Source organism: Manacus candei, unplaced genomic scaffold (genome assembly GCF_025592945.1).
Source record: "Manacus candei isolate 608988 ecotype Guabito, Panama unplaced genomic scaffold, ASM2559294v1 h1tg000139l, whole genome shotgun sequence".
Classification (NCBI taxonomy): Eukaryota; Metazoa; Chordata; class Aves; order Passeriformes; family Pipridae; genus Manacus; species Manacus candei.
This window is the reverse complement of record NW_026138187.1, coordinates 1,119,357-1,144,666: the sequence shown is the minus strand read 5'-3', so window position 1 is coordinate 1,144,666 and position 25,310 is coordinate 1,119,357. Positions and strand designations below refer to the sequence as shown.

The following is a 25,310-nucleotide window of genomic DNA, read 5'->3' as shown; positions in this document are numbered from 1 at the left end:
AACTACCCACCAAAATGGCAACATCACTTCTTGAACCAACTCTTTTTGACTTTGGCCCCTCCCTTTGGGGCTGGAGAGCAGGAATCTGCTTTGTGACTCTGTTCTCCGAAGTCGTGGTTCTTACCCTGTTCCCAAGGAACACTGTATCAAATAAGAGAGGAGAACTCTGCATAGCAATAGATCCTCTCGGGTTACTAAACTTATTCACTCTCCTAAATTTAAGGTTGGAGGATTAATAGTACTTAAAGGAGGACATATCTACCCTTTTACTTCCTCTTTGTCCTCTTCTCCTTCCCCCAGTAACCTCAGGTAACCGAATTGGCTCAGCTTGAAGGGGAGCTTTGCCCCCTGAATCCCAGTGAAAGTGTTTTTCTTATGGGGTGGTTCATTCACAGTGCTTTATTTTGGCAGATATCCACAAGAAAACATGCAGCAGAAATTTGGTGGAGAGGTATCAGCACTCAGGGCTCTCCAAAATTTTAGGTGGGCGAGTGTGTGCCCTGAGTACTTTTAAACAGAGAGAATTTCTGTTCCTTAATTTGTGTCTTGGTAAAATTATATCATGTATGAAACTATTAATACCATTACTGTGTGTGCAAGTATGAATTCCCTGGTAAAATATTAGTCTTATTCAGTTGATACCTTAAAAAGACACACAGAAATACATTGAAACCCCTAAAAGCTGCCATTTAATCTGTTATAACCTTTATAAAGGCTTTTTAACGTTCAGATCTGTAGAAATTACCAATTCATTATCCATGTTGTTGGCCTCATAATTCTTGCTCTGAGATGTGTTAAATATGTCATAGTATATTAAGATGCAAGCAGTGTGTTCTTTTGGGTGTCTGACTAAGAAGTGATGTAAATAATTCTTTGCCTGATGGTTTCTTACGTAAGACCACAATGAGATTTTTCAGAGCTGAGCAGGGGTTACTCAGTACCTCTATTTATCAAATGCCATGTTTGGAAACTCCTTTTCCACCTCACTTTTTCAACTCTCAGTGTAATTAGTAGTATGTAATGATACAACAATGCAAAAAGTTCTCACATTTTGGTATTTGAGGCAGGCAAGGAATCGTACCTTAGGAAACTGTTTGTGTTACTCTGCCCTGAGCTCAGTTCTATTCCTATTAGCTCACACTAAAATCAGTATTTGCCAAGCAGCATCCCCTGGCTGGATCACACTCCTTGAGCAGCAACTTTTCCTTGACCACATGCCTTGAAGAGCCCCTTTTCATGAGCTGTACAAGGGTGGAGTGAGGGTTATTTTTCTTAGATCTTAAAGAATATGTTGCTGCCCCATCAAGGCCTTACTCCCCCTTTGCACTTGGTTTCTCCTGGTGGTAAATGCAGGCAGCAGGCATGGAATGGCCATGGCTCACTTAGGGAGCGAGCAAGTGCCTGCTACTGTCAGCACCCACGGAGCCCTGGCACTTTGTCATCATTTTCTCCCTGCAGGAGCCAGGAGAGTCGAATTACTGCAGATTTCGGTGTGGGAACAGGTGGGGGTTGATCCCATTATCCCTGCTGGTTGGAGCACGCATTCCATTGGAACCACGCGGGATGGGACCAACAGAACAGTGAGGCAACAACAGGCAGAAATTTAAAAGAGTGAGGGGGGCTTGTTTATGCATTTAAACAGATATTTCACTTCAGAGTGCAGTGACTTGAGCGAGAACTGGGCTTTTCCCTTGGCTGATTCCCAGGCTATGCAGATGAAGTAGGTGTGTTTGATGAACAGTGTAAATATAATTCTCTATGAAATACATACAAAGCTCATGCTATAGAGACATTCTTCAGTCTAAATTTAGATTCCCACTCAAGCTGCAGGTAACACTTAAACAAACCCAGCAGGGCAGGAACCGTTCACTTCTCTGCTTTGGCAGAACCCTGCTGATAAAATTCCTCTGTAATGAGGCTCTGGTTCTGTGGGCAGCCAGGAGGGATTGTGCCCAAAAGAAACCACTGCGTGGGCGAACTTTTCTTGGCTATTCTCGGAGCAGTATGCTTTTAGATAAAGTCAGCTTTATTTAAGAAGTGATTGGTACTGGTTATGTTCCCAGGTCAAAATGTAAATAACTCATCAGGAAGTGTAATTTATATGAGGTGTGTTGGGGGAAACTCAAAGTATATCACAATTAATATGGGTGGCAATAAAAAGAGATGAGCTGTGAGTTTTGCAGGCTCAGCCTTGAATTCCCAAAGAATTGCTCCTCGAACTGAAAAGGGATTACTGGGTTCCTCTCTGTGTCCATGTCCACCTCTGTGTGCCTCACATCCTTCACCTTCTTGCTGCGTTTCAGTGTGTTGGTACAGACATAAGACACTGACAGTTTGGTTTGTGCAGTTGGCAGGATTATGGAAATCGTGAGTTTATCCTTCTTAGAGTGTGTCTTAAACTTAACTGTGTGCATACTGGGCATATTAGTTCCCCTGTACCGTAGGAATATTGGGCTTGTGTTTCCTGCCCTCATCACCTGCTGACATTTGGAGGCTAAATCTGTGCTACTGGAGCAGGAGGAACTAGTTGCAGCAAGAAAAAAATCCAGATTAGAAAAATTACCCACAGAGAGGAGGGTAAAGCACTGGGGCAGGGACCAGACCAGGCCTGGTGTCTCCATCCCAGCAGACAGTAAAAACTGGCTGGAGCAGGCCTGGGCAACTTGATCTCACACAGATTTAGCCCTGTTTTGAGCAGGGGGTCAGACCAGAGGATCTAAATAAAAGAAGACCAACCCCTTGCTCCTGGTGGTAGAACCTGGTTTGCATCCACATTGCTCAGACCTAACCATGTCTTACCCCATCGTGCTTTGACCCAGAGCTCCTCCAGCCTCAAGGTGATGCTTTTCAGTCCCCAAGATTTTAGGTTTGGGGTTCTATTTTTTTTCCCCAGTTCTACTGCCTGAAATAATCTAAGGAAAGCCCCTCAGAGCTGGGTTTGCAGGACAAAACTGTTTTGTGCTTGAGGGTGGGACAGCGTTGATGGACCGAGCAGGGTGAATGGAGCCTGCCCAGGTCAGGCTCAGCCATTCTGGATTTGGAGCAGCTCCTGAAGTAAATGACTTCTAGAGTTATGCTTGTGCTTTCCTGACCAAGGTTCAGGTAAACCAATCTAAAACAGGGCCAGAAACACACTGACCCTTCAGCATAGGCTCCAGTTGGGATTGAGCCTGCTCCTGGGACATCTGTCCCCTGTGTTGTCTCATGTTTGCCCAGTACCTGCACTAGGAGTTGGTTAATTTAGAATGTTCCTCCTTGGAGATTTCAAAGCTAGGCTTGTGCATGGCTCTTTGTGAACCAACCAAATGAGGAACAACTCATGTTTGCAGCCTAAGCAGCTAGTTTGGGATTGTACTTGGAGTTATGGAGTATCCTGAGTTAGAAAAGTCCTACAAGAATCATTGAGTCCAACTCTACTTGCAATAGACGTGGAAGGAGCTGGATGTCCTGGTGCAGGATGTGCCTCTCCTTTGACATGAGCAGTGCAGCAGAGATGAACATGTTAGATAATACAGGATTGTCTCTTTTTGGTGTGTATGGGGATGTTGGTTAGAGAGGATTCCTCGTTTTCATTCCTTGCTGGGACAGGAGTGGATAGTCAGTGCTGCTCTTTATGGACAGATCATCTGGGAATCACCTGACTGCCATGAGGGATAGATGTGCCCACACTGAGCTGTGCAGAGGGATCGAGTGCAGAGATTCTGGAGCAATTCTGACTGTTTCCCTCTCTAGTAATGAGGAGCTGGGTTTCTGCCTGTGGATGGACACGCAGTAAAAGCCAGTCCTTGCCCCTCCTGGTCGTGCCCAGTGCTTCCCAGCGGAGGCAAACGCATTCGGAGGTATGGATTAAACTGCCAGCTCATCCTTAAATAGTAGCTTCCAGTGAGATGTAAATGCAACACAGAACGTGCTAGAGCCAGGAATTTGAGGAAGGAGGAATTCCACCCAAGAGAACTGCTGAGACTTGAAAATCAAGCTGGGTTTTCTTCTGACAAGTTCAAAGCAGGCTCAGGAATGACTACAGCGGCTCATCAAGGGCTGTGGTTCTCTTCAGCAGCTCACAGGACTGTAGAGCAAACAGGCAAAGTTGTACTGTGTTATGCTCAGGAAAACAGAGATACTGCTGAATGAAGAAGTTATTAAGTTCTCTAAAACCCTGCTTTTGCCCTGGTAAAAGGTGACCTGTACACAGGTGGGCTGCTTTGGTCAGGCTTCTTCAGCTCCTGCTTTCCCTGCTCATCCCTGCCACTAGTGAGGCCTCCTTTTGTTCAATATTATGACTTCTTTTCATTGACATTTTGAGGAACAACATAATCTAAATGAGTACACAGCTTGCCTTGCTTAGAGGGATTTGATGACATACCTAAAACTAATGGAGATCCATCATTTCAGCATCCCAGCTGTGGTGAGGTAACAGTGGGGGAGCGAGGAAGGAAACAATTCAGTGGTGAGAGGTAAAGCTTGAGCAAATTCAGAAGTTGTCCACCTGGGGAATCTGAGTTACAATTACTTTTTGAAACTTCTGAAATGGATTTGTTTCAGTTCACAAATTGATGCTACCCTAAGCTTTAAGGTGTACTTGCCCACAGTGTGGCTAGTTCAGCCCAGGAATTACCTGCTGCCAATAAACTGCAGGTAGGGGTTGTATGCTTGATTTCATACCAACACCTTGGTTTTTTCCCCCTTCCCTTTCTCTTCAATCCTTCCCTCCCTGCATGTTCACCTCCCCTCCTCCCTCGATGTTCCCCTTCTCTCCTCCCTCAGGCCTGTATTGATGAAAACCTGGACATGGTGAAGTTTCTGGTAGAAAATGGAGCCAATGTGAACCAGCAAGACAACGAGGGCTGGACCCCTCTCCATGCAGTGGCATCCTGTGGCTATCTGAACATAGCAGAGTGAGTGAGTTTCGGGCTATTCCGGGTATTTATAACACTTCCCATGCCTTTGTCATCGGAGCAGGTACACAGGTGATGGATACTGTACATACATTTGTATATCTCTTTGGTATAGAAGACAAATTTAAAAATTGATGATGGCTTGGCTTGCCCTTTTTAAATTTCTTTTCTTTTTAGGGGATAATCAACCAGATTAGTGCAAGAACCTAGGGTATTTAAATAACTACAGAGAAAAGAAAACTATGAGCCCCCAAGCAGGGACCTTGCATTAACAGTGAACATTTTTAGTCTAGAAATTGGCTGAGAATACAGTACTCATTTGGTGATTGAACTTGCATGAGAATGCAAATATGTTGTCAGGCTACCTGCTGTACTGTGTAGGTTGCTCTGAAGCCTTCAGACAAGGTCTGATGTGCTGGCCTGGGTCTCATTGATGTAGGTACTTGATTAGCCATGGTCTGATGTGCTGGCCTGGGTCTCATTGATGTAGGTACTTGATTAGCCATGGAGCCAACGTGGCTGCTGTGAACAGCGAAGGGGAGGTCCCGTCTGACATCGCAGAGGAAGCAGCCATGAAGGACCTGCTTCTGGAACAAGTAAAGAAGCAAGGTAAATCAGGTGTGGGATTGAATATGGGAGAGTTAGAGCCTAAAAATGTCCATAAGAGAACTCTGCTGGCTTGCTGTCTGTAAGTGAAAAGATCTAAAATCTGGCTCAGGAGACAGCAGACAGATTTTATTTTGCTGTCAGGACAGTGGTGCAGATGCAGGAGGTTTGTGGTGTGTGGTCTCTGTCCTTGGGACTCTTCAAGGCAAGACACCACAGTACTGAAATCTGAATCATTAGATCTGTTTGCTTTTAAAGTGAGATTTAATTCTGACCTCTGGTATCATTAAAAGGTCTCGTTTCACTAAGACTTGATAAAACAGAGGTGAGATTTACAGCACTGCCAAGAGGAGGAAACAGGGTGTGAGTATTCCAGGCCTGGAGTGACCTGCTTTATCCTGATCCTTCCCCAGAGTTCTGCAGCCCATCTACCATGCTCCCTCTCTCATCAGGTGTGCCTGGCTGAGGGGTTGCTCTCCAGACTGTCCCTGCACAAACATTCCCAGTAGAAGAATCATCTTGGACTGTGTAGCTGATGTTATAATTAAGAAATGCTTTATTAGTGTGACATTTTCTTCATACCCATGGAATTCATCTGTGAGTCATTAAATGTATGTACACGTGGGTGAGAAGTTTAAATCCCGTCTATGAAGTTCATCAAGAATGTTTTTGAAGGATGCAGTGATGGAACAGGGAACCAAGGAATTTCTGGAACTCCCATCATTGGATGTAATCAAAGCTCAGCTACATTCAGCTCTGAGCTATTTGATCTGGGTTTGAAGTTACCCTCCTCTGAGCAGGGATTTGGGCTAGAGATCCCCAAAGATTATTTTCAGTGTGGATTATTTTATGCCTGCAGGTCGATGGGGGGGTTGTTTGCATGCTGGATTGAATCCAGTCCTCTGTCAAATATATTCTGACATATGGTGGTTACTTTATTTTTGAAGCTCCTTTCAGGTATAGTTAGGGAAGAGATCAGTCCCGTGGTACTTTGTCACCCCTGTTACTGTTCCACAGGTGAGTTTGTAGCTGTTCATCTGAGAGCTGGTTGTTATTTACTGTAGTGCTCCTCTTGGAAAATTGATGCAGGATCATGTTCCTTCTAAACAAAAACTTTTCACTTTTTAGTCCAGGGATATTTGTGACAAGGTTATTCTTATTTTATTCCCCTTTACCATCCCCTTTAAAATAAGGTTAAATAACTCTTCTCCCTTATATTTACTCTGCTCATGTATTTAAAAAAAAAAAGATTTGTGTCTACAGTCAGCCTTTGTTTTACTGGGCTATCCAAGCCATGCCTTTTTCCTGTTGGCATTCAGGCTTTATTGAATGCCCAGAAAGACAGAGATCCTTTCTTTACCTCAGTGTAACTTGGGTCTTTAAAGTGGGTATCAAGAGCTGTACATAGAATCAGAGAATGATTTTGGTTGGAAGGGACCTTAAAGACCATCTCATTTCACCCCCTGCCATAGACAAGGGGCCTTGGACACTCCCAGGGATGGTGCAGCCACAGCTTCTCTGGACAACCTGTGCCAGGGCCTCTCCACCCTCACAGGGAAGGACTTCTTCCCAATATCCCATCTAACCCTGCCCTCTGGCAGTGGGAAGCCATTCCTCCTTGTCCTGTCACTCCATCCCTTGTCCAGAGTCCCTCTCCATCTCTCCTGGAGCCCCTTTAGGCACTGGAAGGGGCTCCAAGGTCTCCCTGAAGCCTTCTCTTCTCCAGGTGAACACTCCCAGCTCTCTGGAGCCTGTGGGTTCCACCCAGCACACTGGGTGTCACTGGACACAGCCGGGGTGTGTTGAGCTCCTCATTCCCCAGCACCCCCAGGTCCTTCTCTCCAGGGCTGCTCTCAATCCATTCATCTCCTAGCCTGGATTTGTGCCTGGAGTTGCTCCAACTCGGGGGCAGGATCTTGTGCTTGATCTCATTGAACTTTATGAGGTTTGCATGGTCCCACCTCTCCTGCCTGTCCAGGTCCCTTTGGGTGTCCCATCCCTTCCCTGTGGTGTGACCCCACCACACAGCTCAGTGCCATCAGCACTTTGGTGAGGGTGCATCAGTCCCACTGTCCATGACACCAACAAAGGTTAAACTGCACCAACTACACCAGCCCCTGAGGATGCCACTCAGCACTGGGCACCTCGTGGACATTGAGCCATGGGCCACAACTCTGAGTGTCACCATCCAGCCAGTTCCTCATCCACTGAGTGCTCCATCCACCAAATCCATATCTCTCCAGTTTAGAGATAAGTGTCCTGTGGGACAGTGTCACATGCTGTGCACCAGTCCAGGTGGACAGTGTCAGTCACTCTTTCCTCATCCACCAGCACTGTCACCCTGTCAGACAGGGCCGTGTCAGGCACAGTTTGCCCCTCAGAGAAGACAGGTTGGTTGTCACCAATCACCTCCTTATTTTGCATCTGCCTTAGCGTAGTTTCTAGGAGGATCTGCTTCATGATCTTGCTGGGCATAGAGGAGAGACTGATTTAGCTGTAGTGCCCCAGGTCTTCTTTTCCCTGTTTAAAAATGAGGATTATATTTCTCTTTTTCCAGTCTGTGGGAACTTCACCATACTGACACAACTTCTCAAATATGATGGAGAGTGACTTAGGCACTTCTGTTGCCACCTCTCTTGGGATCCTTGGATGCATCTCATCAGGTCCCATGGACTTGTGCACCTTCAGCATTCTTAGATGGTCTTGAACCTTACAGGACATCAAGGCAATGATCCTGCCTCAGCTGCAGGTATTTTGCCTGACACTTTTTGGGATTCTGCTTGCATTGCTTCACCACATTAGCTGCATCCTGCTAAGATGCCCTGAAACAACCATCTGTCTCCACTGAGAAGCCTCCTATCAACACAGTTTAAAGGCTCATAACTGCTGGAGGAAATGGGGTTGAACTTTAAATAAGCTTTGTCCTGCACAGTGGCCTGTCCTCAGCAGTGACTGGAAACAGATGCCTGCTCAAACTGGAACAACAGCACAAGCGTGTAAAATTCCCCTTCCAGACATTTTCCCAGTCTCCAGCCACTGTGCCTCCAGGAATTCCTGAGTGAGATGGGCTTTCTGTGTACTCATGAATCCTCCATGATTTTCTGTTTCATGAGTTTGTGCAGTGCTCCTTGGGAGATCCAGCATGTCCAGCATTATCATTACAAACTTGTCGGATCCTTGTTCTGCAGACAGTTGTGTTTCTGATCTTTGCAACATCCTGCAGCAGTGGGTCTCACAGGTCAGACTCCAGGTGTTTTAAGCCTAATGCCCCATAATTTAATTTGGAATCATACCATCCTCATACTGAAAGAATTAATCTGTAGGGACACTTGCTCTTCAACACCCTTCTTGATTTTTGAGATTTGTCATCTTCTCCTTTGTATTTTGTCCTGAGTCAGCAAGCTCTGAGCTGATTAATCTTGTGTGGAGCTGTATCATACTTGTGATTGATACATCAACCTTCCATGACCTCATTATTATGAAAACTTCACTTAGGAAAACAAGTCTACGTTTGTTTTGCCTCTTGTTGGTTTAGTGAGAATTGACAGTCTGTCACCTTCCCTCTCCAATCATCCACCTGCCTTTCTACACCATAGCAGTCATTTCCTAAGGTAGGAGACTCGTCCCTCTTGTTGTCACACAGAGCCTCACAGTCCATGTGTCTGCTATTCCAGATGTGTGTATTGATGAACTTACCTGATCTGACTTCAACTAAAGCAGTGACAGCCACCAGAGTAGATTTTTTTTTTGGCCTTCTCATCTCCAAATGATTTAGGGTTGTGTTTTGTCAGAATCAGGGGGTTTGCTGCTCAGTGGGATAACTCTCAGCGTGCCTGGCAGGAATGACTCTGGAGCAGTACAGATCACTCTGTGTGTCACCTGCAGGTTGTCCTGAATTTTGAGTGTGCACAGAGCTGGGCTGACATTGCTCTTGCAGGAGATGCCTAAGAATCAAGTCTTTAGACCTTCACTGTAGATTACACTCTCATTACAGTGCAATTCAGTTGGTCAAGATGCTGTTCATGACTTTTTTGTTTCAGTCTGGGACACATAGGCATATGTAGAATGTTGTTTCAATCTGGCATATCTAGAATTTAATCCTTCCACCCTTAGTGCACTTCTAAGCTTGCAGTTCCTTGGGGTGGGTTGCAACTTTCAGATATTTTAAGTCAGACTGTTTCTGAAGTCTCTGTCAATGACACAGGAGCTCTCCCAGCTCATAGAAGGTGCTTTTGCTGATTGTTTTGTGGAAGATTACAGATAGTTTACTAATATTGTACAGCAAATGAAGCATGGGGTAAGTTTAACAAGTGCTCAAGAGCTTTCCCTTGTTCATCTCTTCTTCTGTGCTTCACCCTCTTAGGTGTAGACCTAGACCTGTCAAGGAAAGAAGAGGAGCAGCAGATGCTGCAGGATGCCCGGCAGTGGCTGAACAGTGGGAGAATTGAGGATGTAAAGCAGCCTCGGACAGGAGCCACAGCCCTTCATGTTGCTGCAGCCAAGGGCTATTCTGAAGTCATGAGGTAGGAGCTCCTCCCCAGGGCTGATGTGTTGAATTAGGGCTGGTTTTTGTAAAGAACACATCTGGCTTTACAGTTGAGAGAAATTTGTTCCATACTGAGGTTTTCAGGCTGCTGTTTCTCAAAAGGCTCTGTGGTTTTATGTGCCCAGCCACAGTGGTTCACACAGAAATACACAGGGACTGGAGTTCATTCCTCCAGGCCTTTGAAGTGAGGAAAGCTTTTCAAAGAGCAAGGCTTAGGAGGTCTCATTTTCACTATTAGAGTAATAGTTTTAGGACTAGCAAGTTAAACAGTATTAGGGGATGAAAGTATAATTTTTGACCTACAAAGTGACAACACACAATGCATGACAGTCACAAGCACCCCAAAAGTTTATGTGACCAGTCTAATGGGAAAACCCAGGGTCCACCTCTGTCTCACTGTCCTCTGCCTCTTAATGCTACTGTTCTTGCAGTGACAGAGATATTCCAGCACCTGACAGTTCTGCTACCCTGCCACTGACAAGACTATTATGAACAGTTTGCCCAATTTAGGGTTTCCTGGCAATAAAGCATTAATATTTTTACAGGTAAGGTCACATTAAGGTTTCCAAAATAGAGCTTTCTTCTCTGCTCTTTGTGGGTGGAACTGCCATAAACATGGAGTCATAGAATCCCAGAATGGTTGGGTTGGAAGGAACCTTAAAGCTCGTTTCATTCCATTCCCTGCCATGGGCAGGGACACCTTCCACTATCCTGGGTTGCTCCAAACCCTGTCCAACCTGGCCTTGAACACTTCCAGGGATGGGGCAGCCACAGCTTCTCTGTGCCAGGGCCTCACCATCCTCACAGGGAAGAATTTTTACCTAATATGTAATCTAACCCTGCCCTCTGTCAGTGGGAAACCATTCTCCCTTGTTTTGTCACTACATGTGCTTGTAAATAGTCTTTCCAAGGTTACTCTATTGTCCACATTAGAATCTGTTCTGGAAGTGTTCATCTGTCTTGATTCTCAATTTCATAATTTTAAGTGACATGCATAAGAGCTGTTTCATCTCAAGCAATTTTATTATTCTCCATGTTTCTAACTTGTATTCAGTCATTAGAGCATATAATTGAGTTATGAGCTGTCTGTGCCTGTGCCATGCCTGAGAACAGGAATCTAACACAGCTCATGTGAATAGAAATGTAATATCTCCTGCATTTGAGGTGTTGGTCCCGTGGACTGTCAGAGGAGGGTTGTGTATCCAGTGCTCCTTGATGAAGTTCACTGTGTGTGCAGGGTCACTTTGCTCTGAACAACAACTCCTTGGCATTAATTGTGGTAATGATAAACAGATCTCAGGGCAGACTGACATTGTTTCTCTCTTGTGTATATTATGGCCATGCTGTAAGTTCAAATAAAAATCTTCAGTGGCTTAAACCAAAGGGGCTGACAGCCAGGATCCAGCTCACTCTAAATGGGACATGGAATTTGTCTGTGACCTTGAGACTCTTAGCAGCTCTATTCCTCCCTTCTGCCAGCTGGAAAACCAACAGAAAGTCAGCACCTAATTTAAAATTTCTCTCACAGAGAAGCCCACAGCTGCTTTACTGTCACTGTGTTTTATTTAGCACAGTGGCACATCGATGTAAAGCTACAGGAGTTTCCAAGCTGTTGATGCCATTCTGGGATCATGCTGGATTTCGTTCATGCTGTGCAAAGGTGGCTCTGGATGGTGGAAATTCCCGTGATGGAAATTTTCAGTAGCAGTTTTACCAGATTTGCAGAATCCCCCTGGGATGATCTTCAGTATTTAAGGAACTTGGATAATAGTTTTGATGCACATGCTGCTCAGTGCTCTCACCTGATCACTGCCACAGAGGTGTGCACATGGCTCTGGAGCCTCAGACTACACTGACCCTCTTGTGTTTGTTTTGGTGTTAAATATTCAAGCTCCAGATGCTGTGAAACACCAGCACTCTGGTCTGATGGAGATGGGAGGGCTGGAATGGGCACAGCAGTGAGTGCCTGGGAGTTCCCAGGTGACTTCACTTGGGAAAGATTTACTTGAACTATGCAAGTGTGAAAAAATGCATTTTGGGTTGTTTAACCCAAATGTGGATTATTTAACATATGAATTTCACCCCTGTCAATCACAGTAATGTCACTGGTGCTTACCTGGCAGTCCTGCTGGTCTCCTTATGGACCATCTCACACTGTGGCCTTGTGTTCTGGTAGAACCAAGCCCCAGCTCCATTTCCAAAACTTCCCTCTCATGGCAGGTGCTGTGCTTGGCTCCCTGTTGTGGGGATGCAGCTGCAGAGATGCTGTTTGTGTACTCAGTGCCTGAGCCAGGCCAGGCTGTCTCCTCCACTCGAGCAACAGTTCAGGCTGGGTCACCAATGCCAGATGAGAAACTAAGGTGTTCTCCAAATTTATGGCATGCTGAAAGGAAACATCAATTTGACATGTTCCAGCAGATTTTACATCAAAGTCACTTTTCATTTACTGCCCTTTTCCACCACAGTTTGGAGCACATGGAGTGAGGTGTTGCTTGGGGGAATAAAGTACAGAAGCTGCTGCTGGTGAGCTGGGCTGCTCCGTGCCTCACGGGGGAACTCTGCTCAGTCATGAAGCCGTTCTTGGGTGAGCTGAGATCAGTACTGCTTCTTTTCCCAGGCTTCTGATCCAGGCTGGCTTTAATCTGAATGTCCAGGACAACGATGGCTGGACTCCCCTCCACGCTGCCGCGCACTGGGGAGTGAAGGAAGCGTGTTCCATCCTGGCCGAGGCTCTGTGTGACATGGACATCAGGAACAAGCTGGTGAGTACAGGACTAATGCAGTGTATTTTATAGCCAGATTAACAACAGCTTTATTGCCTGATGCTTGATCATGGAATCACAGACTGATTTGGGTTGGGAAAGACCTTAAAGCTCATCTCATTCCACCCCCTGCCATGGGCAGGGACACCTTCCACTAGCCCAGGTTGCTCCAAGCCCTGTCCAACCTGGCCTTGGACATTTTCAGGGATCCAGGGGCAGCCACAGCTTCTCTGGGCTGTGCCAGGGCCTCACCACCCTCATAGGGAAGCTTTTCTTCCCAGTATTCCATCTAACCCTGTTCTATGTCAGTGGGAAGCCATTCTCCCTTATCCTGTCACTCTGGGCCCTTGTCCAAAGTCCCTCTCCAGCTCTCTTGGAACCCCTTTAGGCACTGGAAGGGGCTCTAAGGTCTCCCCAGAGACTTCTCTAGGCTGAGCAGCCCCAGCTCTCCAAGCCTGACTCCAGAGCAGAGGGGCTCCAGCCCTGTGGTCAATTTAGTGGCCTCTTCTGGACACATTCCAGCAGGTCCATGTCCTTCTTGATTTGGGGGCCCCAGAGCTGAACACAGTGCTTGAGGTGGGGTCTCATAACAGGTCCAACATCACTATCCAACATCATGACAAAGTTACACACAGTGAGCAGTTCTTCTGGCCTGTGCACTGGGGCATTTAAAAACATCAGAAAATAGAGGATCTTGACTGGAGGAAGGGAGAAGATATTTCAAATATCATAGGAAGAGATCTGTAATTAAAATTTAGGACCAAGCTTGTCATCCTGGTTTAGTGTAACCCTGGCCAATTAAACAGCAACAAAAAATCAATCTTGGAGTGCAATATAGTATATTAATATTAAGGTATAGGGCACTGAAAACAAGTGAGCCTGTTCTATACATTGGTCATAACAGAGGAAATTGAAAAATTGATTCAGATTTGTAATAAATTAGTAAAGAAAAATAAGATGGAAGAAAAGAAAAGAAGAACCATTCCTCTTCCATCCTAATAGTTACAAGTTTCTCCTTGAAGAGCCCTTGGATTTTCAAGAGCTTGTCCAGGGCTGTTCTTGGTGTTCCCCTCCTTGCTGGAGTGTCCACGTTGGTCTTTGAGCTGCTTCCCCCTGGAGCAGGTTCAGGTGTGCCATGGCAGCTCCTGGGGGAGGAGAGGAAGTTGGATGTGCTTGGAACAGCCCCGGGGGCTGAAGGCAGGTGGGAGAACGTGGTAAGAGAAACCACATAGCCCTGTGTGTTTGGGGGCATCTGCCTCTGTTGGAGACTCCTGGAATCAAAATGCCTCTCTGAGGAGCCATTTTGTCCTGGTGAGCTCTTTGGCACCCAAAATACGGGGAATATTTTCTGTTTTAAGTGCCACCAGCTGCTTTTCCAAAGTGTTCAGGATGTGTGTGGGGTTTTTATCGTGCCAGACTTGGAAAGAAACAGACACAGTTGTATTTGCTGCGTTACTTTGTCCTTCCAAACCAGGATTGTCTCCTTGCTGGGTCAGGTGGCCAAGGCTCCCTGCATTTCTTTGATCCCTGACCATCAGGTTTTCATTGCATGTTGGTAATTAAATGGCTATTAGAGCTTTAGTTATGTTGAAAATGTAACTGATTTCTTGGTTTGTGCCCCAGAGTAATTTTTCTGGTTTGTTTTAGTTTATAAATGCCCACAGATGTGCAAGTGGATCCCAAATTTTTTGGCTGGCTGTTGGCTGTCAGCCTCTCCAGGAGGTTTAAATACATGATGATACAGTAACATAGAATCATGGAATCTCCTGAGCTGGAAGGGACCCACAAGGATCATCAGTCCAACTTGTGACCCTGCACAGGGCACCCCAAAATCCCACCCTGAGAGCTTTGTCCAAACACTCCTTGAGCTCCTTGGCAGGTTTGGGGTCGTGAGCACTGCCCTGGGGAGCCTGTTGAGTGCCCCACCACCCTTGAGGGGAATAATCTTTTCCTGATATCCAGCCTACCAACAGGTTGATCATATTCTTTCTCAGTACAAGAACATCCTTTTTGGAAATCTGGAAACTAAACTATTGAAGTCCTAGCTGTTGGATTTGAGCAGCAGCAACCAGGGAGCTGCCCTGCCATGTGAAAGGTTGCTCACCGAACATGAACATGATCTTAGGTGTGAACATGATCTTCTGTGATCTGTGGTCACTGTCACATGGGTTTCCCTGCTCTGGACTGTGTCCCTCACCTTCTGGGGAGGGAGGATGTGATGTGTGTTCACTGGTAAACAGTGCTTTTTTTGACTGTTACCACCATGCCATATCAGATACCCTCTTGTGTTCTCTCACTGCACCAGGGCCAGACGCCCTTCGACGTGGCTGATGAGGGACTCGTCGAGCATTTGGAAATGCTGCAGAAGAAACAGACTGTGGTGAGTTTCTGGAGATCATTTTCCACCTCTCCAATTACCTTTCCACACACAGGTCTTCTCCAAAACATATGGTGCCAACAGATGCAGGAAGCTGAGGCCCTGCTATTTTTTTTTTTGTTAGTCGTTTGCAATCTTTAATCACAGCAATATTTTTAATAGCTGGAAATCCAGACTGCAGCAAGAAGGTCAGTAGTGTGCTGGCATGCAGAGTTATGTGAACTGGTAAGGAGTGTGCAGTTCACCTTTGGGATTGTTATTATCCTGCAGTTTGCTGGCATCAAACCCTCTCTAGCATCAAACTGCTCTGTTCCTAATGAGTGATTTCCCAAGTCCACTTTGTGCTTGCATCCAAGGAAATACACTGTCAGCATTGAGAAAGTTCTGTTACCATGTCTACCTCTCTTACAATAGGGAGGCTTTGGATTGAGGGAGAAGAAATTATAAACTTCAGGGAATTCTGAAAAAATGGGAGATTTCAAAGGCGTATTATTCAAAACTGCCATTTCATAGTGCAGTGGAGATGCTGGAGGGGGTTATAAGCCACAAGGAAAACAAAAATATATCTTGACCAACGTAAGGCCAGTTGTCAAGCCAGAAAGTTGGTTTTGGATTGGATTTTTTCCTATTTTATTTGATCTACTCAATTCTCTCATTTGGAGGCTTCCACAAAACAAGCCAAGCTTCTTTAAAAGAAATTAAAAATTTTTATTATTTAAAAGGTTGGATTCAGAAACAGACAGAATGAGAACAGTGCTGATAAACCCCAGGAAAGTATTTTGAGGAACTGACAATGTGGGTGGTTAGAACTCCAGCTCTGATCACAACACAGCTGCTGCCATCCTCAAATAGCAACCTTAACATTCACAGGAACTTCTTAAAAATTAATCAGCTTCTCCCTAAATGAGGTGTTGATAAATACTATCAGGGTTGTATTTTTGATTCCCTCCTCTCTCACTACCCCAGGATTCTGCAGATAACTGCTCTCCTTTAAAGCAAAGAAAAAGAAAGACAAGAAGAATTTTTTGGTTGGGTGCTCACCCATTTTTAGGGCTGTTTTGCAGGGGCTACAACCCCTCTGTTCTCTATACAGCAGCACTGTATAAGGACCTTTTCCATTTATTCATTTAGTGTAGAACTGGGCAGAAGAATCCAGATTGGATCCCACTTCTTTTTTTTAGTGGATATGATTTTTTAATGGAAATGCCATTTTATCATGTGCGTTTATCATGTGCCATTTTTATAATTTAAAAATAGAAACCTCACATTTGTTAAGGACGAAACAGGCAATTCCATGACATTGCTCTAAGTCATTATTTCACTTTGAAAATGGCTCTCAAATCAGATTTTTTTTACTCTAAAGCCTGAGGCAGAACACTGTGCCCTCCTTGCTTAAAGGTGTGCTGCTGTTATTGGAGAGCAGAGGGGATTTTTGTTTGCTGGAAGCAATATTTTGGTTTGGGTTTGGATTTTTCTCCCCATCCCTATGAATGGAGTGGGCTGTTTCCTGCACTTCCCTTTGCTGTGCTCCAGCAATTTGGTCTGTTTAACAATGTGCTGTACTCCAAATTTTGGCTCTTTGCTGGAATCCGTGTAGCTTTTCCTACTTCACAGGTTGCCCAGGGAAGCTGTGGCTGCCCCATCCCTGGAAGTGTCCAAGACCAGGTTGGACAGGGCTTGGAGCAACCTGGGCTAGTGGAAGGTGTCCCTGACTGTGGCAGGGGGTAGAACTGGGTGATTTTTAAGGTCCCTTCCAACCCAAAGAATTCTGAGATTCTGTGATTCAGAATTTGCAGAGCTTTTGCTTCCGGTGTCTGGTGTCATCAGCTCCTGTCAGAAGAGAAAGAGTAACTTTGTGAGCCACAATAAAACAGAGCTAGCCTTAAATTTAGCCTCTGCTATCTCTTCTTCTGTCTCAGCTATGTCTGAGCTTCTGGAAGGTACTAAAATGATTTTTGGGAACTATTTTGTCCATTAATGTTGGCGAAATTAATATTGCTACTCTCTGGACAAAACATTTCCATTGCTGTGGTGATCCCAGGTGTTCTTGTGCAATGTCTTCATGCATTTGAGAGATTTAAGAAGTGACCCATCCTGACTTGAATGTTTTCCTCTGAGAACAAGTCAATAATAGCTACTAAGGCAGCGAAGTCTTAACTGAATCCAGCCTGATTTCATGGGCACACCACGTGTGGGCAGACCTCCAGCACGGTCACAGAATGGTTTGGGTTGGAAGGGACTTTGAAGTTCTTGTAGTTCCACCCTCTGCCATGGGCAGGGACACCTTCCACTAGACCAGGTTGTTCCAAGTCCCATCCAGCCTGGCCTGGAACACTTCCAGGGACAGGGAGCCCACAGCTTTCTGGGCAGCAGTCAGGGTGTGTCTCTGGGTCTGGGCAGGGACTTCTGCAGGTGTCTTTGAAGGGTTGGTGTTGCAGTGTGAGGACCTGCTGGGTGTGTGGCCATGCTCTGACAGAACTCGAGTCCAGAGCTCACAGTGCCCTTGCAGATGTGCTGCTGTTGAATTGGCTTGTTAAACAAATCCACAGTATTTTTGGTCTAGTGAGGCTGGGCTGACCTCGTGCTGTGGTGATTATTGGATTGTGCTGAGGTGGCTGGTTAACATGTCTCTTCTCATTCCTCCCCCAATCTTCCTGGGCTTTTTGGCAGTTGCGAAGTGAGAAGGAGACGAGGAATAAGCTGATTGAAGCTGACATGAACGGGAAGCCTCAAAGCAGACTCTTCACCAAGTAAGTCTCTCCCTCTTATTTGAAAAGGAGCTGCCCAGGGAGTAATGGGAGAGCAGCTTCATCTGTCACAGCCAGCTGGCCTCAGCTGGGTCAAAAACAGTTCACTGCTGTTCATTTCGTGGGTTTTTTTTTTAAATTTGAGCTCTCTCAAATACAATTTTAGTTGTTTCCTAACACACCCACTGAGTGGTGGAACAAGGGGTTGGGCTGGTTCTCCTGCTCTGGCTGAGGATCAGTTAGAGCTTTGAGCTGAGAGCTGCACCTTCTGTTGCACAGAGCCCTACAGCTGCTGGGTTGGGTGGCTCTAAGAAATGAGAGACCACATTTTTTTTTGATGATAAAAATGCTTGCAGATTTACAAAATGTGAGACTGGCAGTGGAATGCATGGCAAATGGCCCGTGCTGGAAATGCTGGGGTGTTGAATCTGTAGATGGATTTTTGTCCTATGCTTGTTCTATATGTAGTAAATCATGTCTGTGTGTTCCTGAGAAGTAGAACTCAGAATTCTAACTCACTCGCCTGGGGTAGGCCTTAAAATTTCTATATTTTGCAGCAAAGAGAAGATTCTTTATGAGGAAGACACGCTGAAGTCCATGGAAATGGAGGAAGAGAACAAGGACTCTAGTAGTTCTAGTTCTGAAGAGGAGGAAGAAGCTGAAGATGAAGTTTCAGAATCGGATGCTGAAAAGGAGTCAGGTAAGACTTAGATTTAATAATCTCTTGGATTTGATAATTAGCATTCCAATGTATATGTACAGAATATGGAGAAATCAGTAGCCTGTGTGCTGAAATAGCTGATCCAAATGCTGACTCCCAGGTCAGCATAATTTTTTTAAAACAAAAATCCTGCACATCCTATTCAGTTTCTGCTTGAGATAACACATTGTTCATAGTTTGTTCTTAAACAGGAGGGTTTTTTCTTTTTGGCCCAGTTCAAGATAAACCCTTCAGGTACTGCAGGATGGTAGGAAAGCAAATGAAGGTGTAGGAAAGCAATAACCTGTTGTGTTTGGATTACAGACATGAAACAAAGGGCTGAAGCTGTTCTGGGTAATTATGGAGATGAGGAACTTTTTTTTTCCTCAGTGTGATGTATAATAGTTGCAAAACATAGTGGAAAATAGAGATTAAGTGAATAGAGTCACATTAGCCTTTACATTATAACATATTGCTGGCATCTTACTCCCATTCCTTTTCCATAATTTCTATGGCTTCCTTAATTACTTTAAAAAGTGTTTATGTGCAGCACAGAAAGTTTAAATAAAGATACTTAATTTTACAGTAAGCTGAGACTAACTTCTACTTAATATTCTGCAAACACAGATGGATCTTGATCTGTGATATGTTTAATGGTTAAATTACTTTTAACATCAGCTTACTTGGCCTATATCCCAATATCCTAATACATAAGTCCTTGCAGAGAAGTGCAGTTTAAAGTTTTGTCCTGCTTCTGTGCCAGTGAAATTTTCACCTGTGTTCTTATTGTGTCATTAATGTTGCTGTGACAGGGTGAGAGGGGTGGAGAATCCTGGCTGCTCCTCCCAGAGCTGGTGTTACACCATGACAGGAACATGTGGGCATGACAGTAGCACAGGGAAGTAATCTTTTGGCTTTTAAATCAAGCAGATCTAGTGGAGAAGTCAGTGGTAGAAACAGACACACAGTAGAAGTCATATATTATTTGCTCCGTAAATCAGGGGGTTTCCCTGATTATGTATATTATTTTTTAAGATATATATTTATTTCTACATATATAAATTATATCTGTATAAATTATAGCTTTGTAGTTGTGTGCCAAACCTTGTAATCCTTTTAAACATGATGGGAGTTTGACCAAAACACCTCAAATGTACAGACCCCTGTAAGACCTGGAGCTGTGTGGGGTTTAACTGAGTCAGGAACAGCCTGAGATCCTTCAGCAAGGAAAGATCCACAGCAGTCACCATTAAATTTTGTGTAAAGCCAGAACAGGTCTTTTTATTGCATTAATTCACTGAACAAAGCACATTGTAGGAATCTTATGTCAAACCACTCAAGCCAATACAAATGGAAGACAAAAAGCACTCAAGTAATGATTAAGCTTCAGGCTTTGTTACCTGTGCTCTACTTTCCTGGAGAGATTAATGGCTCCTTTGAGACAGTTCCATCAGAGTTGAAACCCCACCTTGTAAGCTTCTCAAGTCTCTGATAGAATGAACACGGACTTGCCCAGCTGGATGGAGACACGGTTGTCAGTTATAGCTTTTGATAATGAAAATTAGAAATGTCACTGTGTTACTGGTTTCAAGGACAGACAACTGTGTGCTGGGCTGATCCCACAGCGGGGGCAGCAGGGGAGGGGGAAATTCTGCCCTTCTGCCCTGCTCAGGTGAGCCCCACCTGCAGAAGAGGAAGGACATGGAGCTGAGCTGCTGGAACAAGTCCAGAGGAGGCCACCAAGCTGATCAGAGGGATGGAGCAGCCCTGCTGTGAGGAAAGGCTGAGAGAACCAGGATTGTTCAGTATGGAGAAGAGAAGCTCTGGGGAGACCTAATTGCTGCTTTCCAGGACCTGAAGGGAACTTAGAGGAAAGATGGAGAGAGACTATTTACAAGGACCTGGAGTGACAGGACAAGAGGAGTGTCTCCCCACTGCCAGAGGGCAGGGTTGGATGGGATATTGGGAAGAAATCCTTCCCTGTGAGGGTGTGGAGGCCCTGGCACAGGTTGCTCAGAGAAGCTGTGGCTGCCCCATCCCTGGAAGTGTCCAAGGCCAGGTTGGACAGGGCTTGGAGCAACCTGGGCTAGTGGAAGGTGTCCCTGCCCATGGCAGGGGGCAGAACAAGGTGAACTTTAAGGTCCCTTTCAACCGAAACCATTCTGATATTCTGTGGTTCCAGGATTATCTGCTCAACATTTTAAATGCTTGGATGGTAAAGAAGACATGGGTATGAAAACACGGAAATTATTTCCTTATTCCTCTTCATTTCCTTAAATATCCCCATAGCTGTGTCATTCTGAGCAGTGCTGAACACATTGCTGATGACAGTTGTTCTGAAGTGTTCAAAGTCCAGATGAAGAAAAATAAAAATATTCTGAGTGATCTTTTTGAACCCAAAAATTCCACCTCCTTCGTAATTCAGCATAAAGCAGGACATGTCGAGGCCAGCAGTGTAACACAAGTTTAGTTTGAGGTGTGTTTTGTAGAGTCTCAGGTTGCAATCAATTTGTTGAATTCACAGGGACTGTGGGAGGAAGAAATTGGATGAGGGAAGCAGTGAAATTGCTGGAAGGCTTACGAGTAGCATTTCTGACAGTCTGTAAGAAGTTTCTGTTCTTCAGACAAAGGGCATTAATGCCACTTTATTCATCTTGAGGACAATTAATTTGGAATTGGGTTGTATATAAACAAGAGAAAGATCAGTATAAAATTCTGTGGTCATTATCTGTGCTGGGAACTATTACAATATGTAATTATTGGGAATTAAAGCAGACCAGGGAAGCTTTCAGTGTTGTTTTGTTTAAAAACCAACCAAACAAAAACTCTTAAGAGAAAGGAATTAGAAATTCCTTAAGAGAAAGGAATTAGAAAAATTAATTTTTACTCTCACCAAATTTTTTGGGGGGAGGTTGAACTAATCCTCAGCAGTTTCCCTTGACTGGAATTTGTCATGTTTATTGCTGAAATGTCAGTAAGATAAAGTGTGGGACCCTGCCCCGAAGCTAATGCTGCCCATGACTGTGCCATCTCCTGCTGCCAGCACAGGGTCCTTCAGCCTGTCCTGCTTCTGCAATCAACTCCCTTCAGTCACACTGCTCATAGTTAGAGCTCTTCCCAGCCTGTCATTACCACTTAAGCCTGTGCCCTTCTAATTAGGCTTGACCTTAAAAGTGACCTCTACACTATATACTTCCAGAGCAGGCTCCCAGTCCCCACCACCCAGCCTGCCCAGCCTGGTGCAGCCTTCCCTTCCTGCAGTGCCCTCTGCTTTACAGGCCTCAGGCTCAAGAAGTCAGCACATGGCAGATGTTGTTCCTTGTCCGTGTGCATTTCCATGGACATGGATGCCAAGTGTGCCAAGCTGGGCCTGCGAGGAGGAATGGGGGACCCATGGCCCCTTTCCCAAAGGGCTGTGTGACAGAACACCTGAGTGTTTGGATCCAGAACTGGAATCCTCTTCTGAGATGACTTGGATGGAAGTTCCGAGACAACACGGAGAGGGAAAGTGGCTGAGATTTCAGTCTCACACGCACCCAAGAGAGTGGCTGGAGCTGTGTCAGGAGAGGGTTAGGTTGGATGTTAGGAAAAGATTCTTCCCCCAGAGGGTGGTTGGGCACTGAACAGGCTCCCCAGGGCAGTGGTCATGGCCCCAAGGCTGCCAGAGATCAAGGGGTGTTTGGACAATGCTCTCAGGGCCAGGGTGGGATTGCTAGGATGTTCTGTACAGGACCAGGAGTTGGACTTGATGATCCTTGTGGGTCCTTTCCTCCTCAGATTCCATGATTCTGTCTTTGCCACTTTAATTCAGGCTCTGTCAGTCCTGCTCACTGCCTGTTATTTTTAAATATTTCTCTTGGCTTGCTCTTTTCTGTTTTCCATGTCCTTTGAATCCTTTTTTTTGTAGGACTGAAAACATTTGTTTCAGAAAGACTGATCTTCATGCTCCAAGGTGCTGTCCTCCCAGATGCTCCACCCCAAACTGCTCCAAGTGTGGAACAGCAGATCTTTATTTCCTGCACATATCTCATTTGCTAAGACTGTTTGGGTGCTTATGCTTAAAATTACTTTATGTTTTCAAAACCGTGTTTGTGTGAGCACTCACAGCTCTCAGGAAAACATTTTGTTTAGTGTAGGTACATCATTTCTCAGGCACGTTGCATGTGCCTGGGTTTTTGGTAAACAGTCTATCTTCCATCCCTTTGCACTCCTGTCAACTGAACCTATTGCCTGAGGCACACTTTCTGCTTCCTCTGCCCCAGTAATGTCTGGTGGATGTTCCTCTGTCCAGCTCGGTGCATAGATACAAAAATAAATGTAATGCTGGACAGCTGCACTTGTCTGACCATCAGGGAGCCAGTTGTGAGCCTGGACAGGGATTGTTTAGCTTGCTTGGAGCCCTGGTAAGGGGTTTTGTTGGGCAGCAGTCCTGGCTTCCTGTAGAAAGATGGATTTTGCTGCAGAAGACCAGAAATTCTGCCCAGCAGCACAAGCAACTGCAGAGACCCGTGCAGTGAAACCCACAGCAGGCACTTGGGGCCGTGGGCTGTAACACACACATGTGCTCCAGCAGGAACAGCACGTGCTGCTTTTCATCCCAGATTTTGCAAGGGAAGGACATTCCCAGATAGGGAACAAAATTGTGAAAAACAAAGAGTCTGTTTGTCCTCCTTTCTGCTGAGATTTTGCTTGTCTGTGGGGATCAAGTTCTAAAGCTTTGCCTGCCAAATGTATCTATCCTGTTCTTTAGGAAGTGGAAAGCTCTTTGCAGAAAGCCTGGCTTAGCCTTGTGACCTGAGGGGTCTGAGGTCACACGGCACTGAACTGGAGTGTAGAGCACACTCTATGTAAAGATGGGCCTTGGAAGGGCAATACTGAAACATTTGGTTTCTCTTCTTGTTTAAAATTTTAGAGAGGAAGGAAGAGCCCTTTGCCAACCACTCCAGCCGTGAATCCAGGCCCAGCATCAGTGAGCAAATGCCACCACCCGAGCCCAACTCCTTCACTGCGTCTGCCAGAAGAGTAAGTGAATTTGGAATCAACGGGGACTCAGCAGTGCTCAGAAGCAGGAGGTGTTACTGGGAGATGGATGCTCTGAAACCAATTTTCAGAGCAGTTTAAGACTTGGATTTAGGAAAGGATGATATTAGGCAAACCTGTTAAATCTCTGTGTTAATACCAGTGTAGGACTGGCCCTGAGGAGGGTGTTGGTACCATCAGGTTCCTCTTGAATCTCTGACCCTCCAAAGCAAATTGTGCTGTTCACAAGAAAGCCAGCCTACAGCACGTGCTCTGTGTGCCATCAGTTCCGAGGTGGCTGATGCCAATCTCTTCCCAGGAGATCTTTCATCAGAACTGATTCCTGCTGGTGTATCAGTGGTGAATTTGGCAGTGTCATCACAAGTGCCCTAGACATGCCAAACCCTGCTGACTCAGTGATGTTACAGCCCAGCAAGCAGAGGTTTACATCTGACAGGCCAGCTGGACTATGGGAACTTTGAAAGGTGAAGCAGTTACTGCAATCTTACCTGACTCCTCCAGCTCTCACATCACTCAGCTAGATGGCACCAGGAGACCCTGTTCTGCCCAGCACTGGTATCCTCTGCTGCTGGTTTCTTTTAGCACCAGACCATGGAGAATAGCCATGCAGGCACCTGGCCCCAGGCCGAAGCACTGGGTGCATGTCAGAGGGAAATATTTCTTGCTTAGTCACAGTTTTGTATTTTTTGTATTTTTCACATGCTACTCAGTGAAATTTCTCATCCAGATCAAATGAAACAGAGCTCCTCTGGGCATTGTTCAACTCAGGCTGGCTTGGCAGTGGAACTGTTAGAGGTAGAAGGATACTGGGAAGTGAGAGCACTTTGGTTAACCTTTTCCCAGCTGCAGAGGTTTGGTCTCACTCCTTTGAGATGTTTAACCCAGAATAAGGCTGTTAGGGTATGGAAGGTGGCCTGTGTGGAGAGCAGTTATTGATTTGACTTCAGTCACTTAAGATCAGTTACTTTACCTTCTCTTGCCTGTTTGATTTTTCTGTAACTCTCCCTGACAGACTGGGCTTTGGATGAGAAAATACAAGTGCTTCTGTTGCCCTCCATTTGGGGAGTTATTAGGACATGCTGTGTTGTTCAAAATTTACAGGCAGCAGCTTTTGTTGTGGATTTGAGCTTTCTCTGAGGAAAGCATCAAAACTACTTTCAAGTGTTAGAGCTGTGTAGGTCAGGAGGCTGGAAGTGCTAGAAATGGTGCAGTACAGATTAACTCTTTGCATTTGCATTAAAATGACATAAGCTGAAAACATTGCTCAAATACTGCAGGCGTAATTTGAGCTTTACAGTCTTGAGGCTAAGGACAGAGCTCCACAGTAACTCCATTTATTCTGGATGGTTTACATTATGTAGAATATGGTGTAATAATGCTTAGATCAACCCTGACTGAAAGCCTTGTCTGCCCAGTGTCCTGCCCCTCACAGAGACCATCAGAAGATAAAAGAGAATCTTGCAGGACTTCTGTCCCACCTTCCAGCAATTGACATTTCAGGGAGTTGCTGAACCTGGGGTACTTTCTGTCTTCAGTAGCCCCTGTTGGATTTTTCCTCTGTGAATTTGTGCAGTCACTTTTTGATTGAAATCCTCTAATGTCCAGGGGCAAAGGGCCCTTCAGCTTAATTACAAACC

General features: G+C 45.3%; 1 protein-coding gene across 9 annotated transcripts in view; it reads left to right on the top strand.

Annotated features, from left to right (window-relative positions):
- The window catches only part of PPP1R12B (protein phosphatase 1 regulatory subunit 12B), a 131,509-nt gene that overhangs the window by 28,834 nt on the left and 77,365 nt on the right, over positions 1-25,310 (top strand). For all 9 annotated transcript variants that reach the window (XM_051771646.1, XM_051771643.1, XM_051771642.1 and 6 more), the window contains exons 2-9: positions 4,765-4,895; positions 5,386-5,504; positions 9,865-10,024; positions 12,665-12,809; positions 15,115-15,189; positions 17,857-17,936; positions 18,491-18,633; positions 23,546-23,655. In XM_051771646.1, the coding sequence (XP_051627606.1) occupies positions 4,765-4,895; positions 5,386-5,504; positions 9,865-10,024; positions 12,665-12,809; positions 15,115-15,189; positions 17,857-17,936; positions 18,491-18,633; positions 23,546-23,655 (963 nt within the window). The remainder of the gene's footprint in view (positions 1-4,764; positions 4,896-5,385; positions 5,505-9,864; positions 10,025-12,664; positions 12,810-15,114; positions 15,190-17,856; positions 17,937-18,490; positions 18,634-23,545; positions 23,656-25,310) is intronic.